At 51.9% G+C, this 7,381-nt stretch overlaps 1 protein-coding gene across 1 annotated transcript in view; it reads left to right on the top strand.

Moving 5' to 3' along the window:
• Window positions 1-7,381, top strand: part of SRGAP3 (SLIT-ROBO Rho GTPase activating protein 3) — a 36,790-nt gene that overhangs the window by 13,884 nt on the left and 15,525 nt on the right. The window contains exons 6-9 of the mRNA XM_009074897.1: window positions 1-56; window positions 5,651-5,872; window positions 6,331-6,432; window positions 6,660-6,857. Coding sequence (XP_009073145.1) covers window positions 1-56; window positions 5,651-5,872; window positions 6,331-6,432; window positions 6,660-6,857 — 578 coding nt within the window. The remainder of the gene's footprint in view (window positions 57-5,650; window positions 5,873-6,330; window positions 6,433-6,659; window positions 6,858-7,381) is intronic.

The raw sequence follows: 7,381 nt of genomic DNA, 5'->3' as shown, positions 1-7,381 counted from the left end.
CCACCAACGCGGCTGTCAGCAAGTACTACATCCACGACGTCTCCGACCTCATCGATGTAAGTGCTCCCTGCCCTGTGCCCATCCAGCCTGGCTGGGCCCTTGGCTGCCCTCCCCTGTGGTGGTGGTGAAGGGGTGTCTGTGGGGGCTTCAAAATGAGCTTCACTGAGGCTGAAGATGTGCTGTGAATTCGATTTGCCTTGGGGTGAGTCAGGTGAGCCTGAGGTTTCCTCCCAACCCATCGCTTAGTCCATACTTGGGGCAGAGAAATGCTTACCAAGGTCAGACACAGCCTTGGTTGTGGTGCTGAAACAAAAGGGTTTTTTCTTTCTACTATTTGGTGTCTTTCGTGGCAGCTCAGTGCCTGTTTGGCAGCTCAGTGCCTGTGGAAGTGCTGTCCTGGCTGGGGAAGGTACATGTGGAGCTCTGTCCCAGTGCTCAGTGCAGGCAATAGCCTCGGGGCAGGAACTGCTGGAGGCAGGATTTGTGCTGATGGCAGGAACTGTGCGTGTGTCAGTGACTCCTACAAACTGCTTTGAGATGATTCAAGGGAAGGGATTTACCCAGGGAAGGGATTCCTGTTTCTTCCTTTAATGGGCATCCCACCGTGTATAGATCACACGATGCAGTTCCTTCCTGCTGGAGTCGCCTCAGTGAGCACAGAAATAGCTGAGCTATAAGCAGGGAGTTACCATCACTACCTAAATGTATAATTTTCAAAGGTGCTGCAGTGTTTATCTCCTTTCCTAACCCACTAACATGTGCTTATTCTTCTGAGAATTAATTAAAGTAAGTCTGGTGCAAAGCCCCCGATGACTTCAAGGTTTTGAGAGATGATAAAATATCCTTAATATGTCCCTTTTGTTCTCTTTATAATTTAAGATGTATTAAAAAAGCTAATAACTTGATGGTGCAGACATTTGAATGGCAAGGTGTGATAACACCTTCATTTATCTGTGGGCTTTCTGCTCTCACTGTGTATATTCTCTCGCGCGTTTTTTATTTTTAAGCAAGAATGACTTATTTTCATGGAGTGTTTGGGACTTTGGTTTCCTGGAGAGTTGCTGAGTTCCATTTTAGCTCTGGCTGTTTATATTATTCCTCCCAACTTTATTTCCTCGCTGACACTTCCACTGGAGTCAGCAGATGGCTTTTCTCCCGCACTCCAGGAATCCCTTCGGGGACTTTAGCTCAAGCATCTCCAACTCGGAGCAGTGAAATTCCCCTGATTATAAATTCTGTTCACCAAAGAAGCAGAATATTGGATGTGTGAGCTGCACATGGGTGTCCTAATTCTAAATTCCCAAAGGAAGAGCAGTTTATCAGAATGGGCTTTGGTACTAAGTCAGTGTATTTTGCAAGGAGGTGGCAAAAAGGGTTTCAGCAGCTCCAGAAGGGGATCCCAGTTATGGGGTCCCTGTCCCTGGGTCTCCCTAGGGCTGAAGGGAGTCTGTGCAGGGCAGCTGAGCCCCCAGAGGGAGCAGGTCAGTGGGAAGAGAACAGAGCTTGGGTCAGCTCAGAGCCTGGTTGTCCATGCCCTGATGGATTCCATGTGCCCGTGCACTGCCATTAGCAAACCCTGCTGGCTCCCTCACCCTGTCACTGTGGGAGGGTGATGAAGGATGCACCTTTCCAGGCCAGGAAAGGGTTTGGGGAATCTCTCCCACACTCTCCATCTCCAGCACAAATTGCCATGTGCGGCTGTTGATTTCACGCAAATCCGAACCATCAGGACCCTGCAGCAGCCAATTTAGCAGCGTTTCCCCCAGTTCCCAGCTGGCTCCGTGTCATCCCTGTGCCCTGGGTGTCAGCACGGGCAGTGCCTGTGTGACAAAGCTCTGCTCTAATCGCCTGCCCTGGCGAGGCAGAGGGTCCCAGCTGCTCCGGGGAGGGGGAAGGCCTCCCAGGGCTGTGCTTTAATGAGAACTCCAAAGCCCATCAGAGGAGCCGTGGAGGGACGCAGAGCCTTCTGTCCCTCTGTCTCCTGTGGCCTCGTTGCTTTGTCCTTTAGAAAGGAAGAGAACAGAGAGGATCAAATTAGCCCAGGGCTGGCAGTGCCCCACGGTGCTCGCCCCGCGCCGCGCGTGTGTCTGTCTAAACGCCTGGGCTCGTCATTAACTGTGTGACCAAGTTAATCTCTTTGGCCACGTATGTGAAGTGGAGATAAAGCTGCTTATCCCTCCCTCTGGAGTTCTGTGGGAAATGGCTGCAAGGTAGTTTGGAGTGGTCACATGAAAGATATCGCTAGATTCGGCAGAGAAAATGGGACAATGTCCATCCGAACGGATCCGCAGCTTGTGCAGCCTCCCCGGAGTCCCTCTGGAGCAGCAGCTTGCTTCCCTGTGGATTAGTGTTTGCTGTGTCTGAGACAAACAGGGAAAGGAGGGCAACCAAGGGATTTAATGGTACACATTGCTGCCAAATTGTTTGGTCCCTGGAAAAATTAGCTGAGTCAAGTTAGGGAACACAAACAGCAGTTGAAATAGTTATGCCAAAAATCTTCAGTTGGCTTTACTGGTTTGGTTGGATGGGGCAGGGAGCAACCTAGGATAGGGGAAGGTGTCCCTGCCTGTGGCAGGAGGCTGGAACTGGATGGGCTTTGAGGTCTTCAAGGTCTCTCCCAAGTCAAACCATTCTGGGATTTACTTGCCTCACTGTAAAGCTCTGAGATTTTCAGCAACATCAAGAGAGAAGAGACCATAAATTATAATATACATATAATTATTACATATTATGCATATAATTAAACAATGATGCAGAATATTTGTTAAAGAAAGAGTAGAGAAAAGTCAGGGAAGGGGGAACAGAGCATACAGAAGAGCAGAGCTGTGTGTTTGCAGCTGGTGCTGGGTCCTGTGTGGGGTGAGGGGTTAGGCTGCTCTCTGGGGTGAAGAGGTTGGGAGAGCATTTCCTCACTGCCCCCAGAGCAGCTCTGGGGTTGGCAGTGGGAGACACACAGGTACTTTACTGCATCCACTGCATTTTTGGCCAAGCCCTCTGTCCTGAGCTCCGGGAGCCATTTGTTTCTCAGGCTGAACTCTGGGATGTTTCCACCCCTGGCAGGGTGTTACAGCCGTAATGAATTAATGCTCGGGGAGCTCTGGGCTCAGCAGATGAAAGGAGCTGCAGAAGGGCTGGGGATTATTATTTGTGGTTCTAATTTATTTGCCATCAAAGGGATGAGAGGGGTGAGAAAATGCCATTTGTTCTGGGGCTGGGAGCAGCAGTTTGAAGTCTTTTTTATTTCTGTCTTTTTCTGTTCCCCTCCCCATTGTGTGTTCCTCTGGGAATTGTGTGGAAGTCCCTGCCCTGTCCTTTCTTCTCTGGGCACCCGTGTGTGAAGCAGCCGGCGTGGTGCTGATCACCAGAGACTTCAAGGGCCTCAGCGTGTGTGGGAAGTGCCTGCCCTGGTTTTCAGGAGCAGTTTCTGGGCAGTGCAAATCACCACTGGCTCCAGCATGAGTTCAGAAGCAAAGGGAAGAGAAGATTTCATATAGATTTTTTTTCCCAAAAGCATCCGGCAGTGCCCTGAGCCCTTCTCCTTGGGTTCTGTGGTGTTCAGGGATTTGCCTTTGTAATGGCTCTGGTTTGTGTGCTTTGGGAATTCCCACCCTCGAACAGGGACACATTTCCTCCTGGTACTGCTCCTTGTAGCCAAGTAACTGTGATTTCAGGGGTGGGAGAACCCTGGTGAAGGCTGGGAGGTGCTGGGGAATGCAGGGTCCCATTCTCCAGGCACAGGACTGTGGTCAGTGGGTTGTGGCAGGAGAACTGTTCCTCCCTGGTCCTCTCCTGATGCTGGCTGGGGTCCTGACCCTGAATCTGCCCATCTGCGTGGCAGCCCCTTGGCTACATCGTCCTGACTCAGGAGTTTCTGTATAATCCAGGGCAGTCATCTGGATGTTCATGCTGAAACTGCCTGGCACGAGAGACACAGCACAGAATGAGGTTTTGCCACAGGTGGTGAATGGAAATTTGCCCCTTTGCCTCCTTTTTGTGTTGCTTGTTTTAAGTCAGGGCCATACCAGTCCATAGCTGCCCACACTCTCAGCTAATACCATTAGAAGCTAAGTGGAAGCAGCGTGAATGGAAGCTTGTGGCAATTCAGTAGTTTCTACAAAACTCCTCATCATTGCATGTGGGATTTCACAGCTTTTAAGGACTAGAAGGGGGCAGGGAGGCTGGCTGGGGTGGGAATCAGGAATTGGCTCAATGTGGCTTTGCTGCTGCTCTTAGCAGAGACTGAGCCAAGCCAAGTCCTGCTGTGACATGATCCGAGCTGAGCGGTGTCTCCTCACATCGGGACAGAGCCCCAGATGCCTTCTTGGGTTGGAACTGCTTGTGGCACCAGCTGAGTTTTCAGATTTCACTTCGAGTTTATCAATATGAATTTCAGGATGAATTTCTTTACTGGAAGAGTTGTCAAGCATAGGAACAGGCTGCCCAGGGAGGTGGTGGAGTCACTGTCCCTGGAGGTGCTCAAGGAACGACTGAACGTGGCACTTAGTCCTCTGGTCTAATTGACAAAGTGGTGATGGGTCACAGGTTGGACTCGATGATCTTAGAGGTCATTTCCCACCTAAATGATTCTGTGAATACTGATGTTCTGGTGCAGAATCGCTTTCTGTGCCTTTCTGCATCAGTTTGGTAACATCTATGGATGCTGCAGAGCTGGAGAAGGTACCTTTGGAATGCCAGCTCCCAGGAGGGAGTTCTGCCACTGCTGAGAAGTTGGGCTTGTTTGAGTCACTGAGATTACACCAGCAATCCTGCTCCTCTCTCCTCTGCTGGTGCTGGTGCTCCTGGCAGTGCTTGAGCTAGGACTACACTGTGTGGTAGCAAAGCACCCTAACTTCTGCAATAGAAATTGTCCTGTGGCAGTTTTCATGTGATAGGAGTGATTTGCTGGCAGTGGTTAGTTTTTGCAGCTGTATTTGAGGTGTTTCTGACATAATTACTTAACTTCACGTCCTCTGTCAGGAGCTCCATCCCTCTTTTATGTCCCAGAAACAGCTGTGCTTCAGTTTTGGACTGCAGCCCTTCTGTTTCACTGTGCTCTCCTTGCAGCCCTGCGAGTGTGGCTCAGGCTGAGGCCAATTCTCCTGCTTCCAGCATCCTCTGTCTTGCCTTTCCCTGCAGAATATCATCTGTTGACCTCCAGGTTTGGGGTGGTGCCTCAGTGCTGTCCTTGTCCCCCTCCCAAGGTCTCCCACTCACTGCTGGTGGGCACAGAGACCTGCAGAGCCCTGTGCTGGATCAGGCTCCTGGAGGGGAGTGGAGCAGGGCTGCCAGGAGCTGCTTCTTGCTCAGCTCTGAGCAGCAAATCCCTGTGCTGGTATGACACTTACCCTGCCAAACTCAATTATAGTGAGGAGAGAGTTTAAACCAGGCTTTCGTCTAAGGTACAGTATTTTGGGAGCAATTAGCTCTGAGTTTTATCCTTTTCCCCAAGGTGGGCAGGAGAGTGATCAGTGATGCATGAGGAGCTGCTCTGTGGTGGGAGGCAGGTGGTGCTCCCAGGGAGGGAGCAGGGTGTGCACACACTGATGGGCACAGTGCCCAGTGCCACCTTGCTTCAACATCTGTGTTTGAGAACTTTGGGAAGTGGTTTGGGAGCGTTGGTGTGACCAGACCCTGCCTTGCTGTTTCTCAGTGCTGTGACCTGGGATTCCATGCCAGCCTGGCTCGGACCTTCAGGACATACCTGTCTGCTGAGTACAACCTGGAAACCTCTCGCCACGAGGGCCTGGACATCATCGAGAACGCCGTGGACAACCTGGACGCACGGAGCGACAAGCACACCATCATGGACATGTGCAACCAGGTTTTCTGCCCACCACTGAAGTTTGAGTTCCAGCCACACATGGGGGACGAGGTAACCTGCTCACACCTGTGGGGCTGCAGAGGGGCCTGGCCTGGGTTCCCCCTCCTCTAAACTGTCGCTGAAATTGTTCCTGACTCCTTCCCCCTCCATGCTGCCTTCACATGCTGCTGTCCATGTTTCCTTTCCTAATGAGACTCTTGGCTCATTAGGACTCTTCCTTTCAGGCTGCCTCTTGCTCCGTGCCTCTCCCAATTAGGGAGCCTGTGGTTTGGCTCTCTCTGCCCCACAGATCTGCACATTGGAGCTTTGATTTACCTGCTGTAATTGGGAGATTGCAGAGTGCTGGGTGGAAAACGCTCAGTGCTGGCCCAGGTCCAGGGCACTGCTGATGGGAAACAGGGTGACACAGCCTCATGGAGGCTGCCAGGAGTTTGTGGGGGCTGGAGGGAATCACGTGGGTATGGAAGTGTCTGGTGCATGCATGACCCAGTGAGTGTCTCCTGCGCCAGGTGTGCCAGGTGAGCGCCCAGCAGCCCGTGCAGACCGAGCTGCTGATGAGGTACCACCAGCTACAGTCCCGACTGGCCACCCTCAGGATAGAGAATGAAGAGGTAAGGGGTTGCCCTGGGTCTTGTGTTTTTCCTCCCAGGCAGCACTGCTGAGCCTTTGCCTGCCACTCTGGGGCTGTCCTAGTGTGCTCAGGTGTGATTTCACCAGTGTTGGTGCTGGGAGCACCCATGGACTGCAGCCAGTACAGGCTCAGGAGCTGCCTGTTTGGCTCAAGATGTGTCACTTTGACAGTCTGGCCCAAGCCCACGCTGTTCCTCGTTGCTGCTAGGTGCGGAAAACGCTGGATGCCACGATGCAGACCCTGCAGGACATGCTGACAGTGGAAGATTTTGATGTGTCCGACGCCTTCCAGCACAGCCGCTCCACTGAGTCGGTCAAATCAGCTGCCTCAGAGACCTACATGAGCAAAATCAACATCGCCAAGAGGAGAGCCAACCAGCAGGAGACCGAAATGTTCTACTTCACAGTGAGTCCCAGCTCAGGCTGTACAGGACACGAAGCATTAATTGCCAGGGCTGAGGCCCAGTTAAGTGCTCATTAGTGGAGAGCAAGAACCAATTCAGTCTCTTTAAGTACTTGTCTTCTGTCAGATTTGGGTCTGGAATGCATTTCAAGTGCATTTCTTTGGCAGGGAATCACACAGGGACTGACAATCCAGTGCCTGCCTCGCTCTTCTCTTTTGAAGGAACAACTGGAGCAACCAGTTGTGACTGAAAACTTATCAAGCCTGGTAGAAGATGCTCAGAGCAGGGCACAGACTCTGTCTGGCCTTGCCATGTGTCATCATCCAGGGACTCTTCCTGAAGGCTTTTAGGACTCTTTGGCCTACACAGCTGAAATTTGCCCTTGGCCCAGGGATGAGCTGAAGCTACTCAGGTCCCAAGGAAGTCATGAGGGCTGGGCTGGCACCAGGCTGTGGTGGTGTGTGTGCCTGGCCTGCAGCCTGCTCCCCTGCTGCACTCCCAGTCAGGGCTGAGGGTTCTGTTTTGG

The sequence above is a fragment of the Acanthisitta chloris genome, unplaced genomic scaffold (assembly GCF_000695815.1).
Source record: "Acanthisitta chloris isolate BGI_N310 unplaced genomic scaffold, ASM69581v1 scaffold14595, whole genome shotgun sequence".
In the NCBI taxonomy this organism is placed as follows: domain Eukaryota; kingdom Metazoa; phylum Chordata; class Aves; order Passeriformes; family Acanthisittidae; genus Acanthisitta; species Acanthisitta chloris.
Note: the sequence above shows the minus strand (reverse complement) of the source record. Positions and strands in the feature narration are given on the sequence as shown.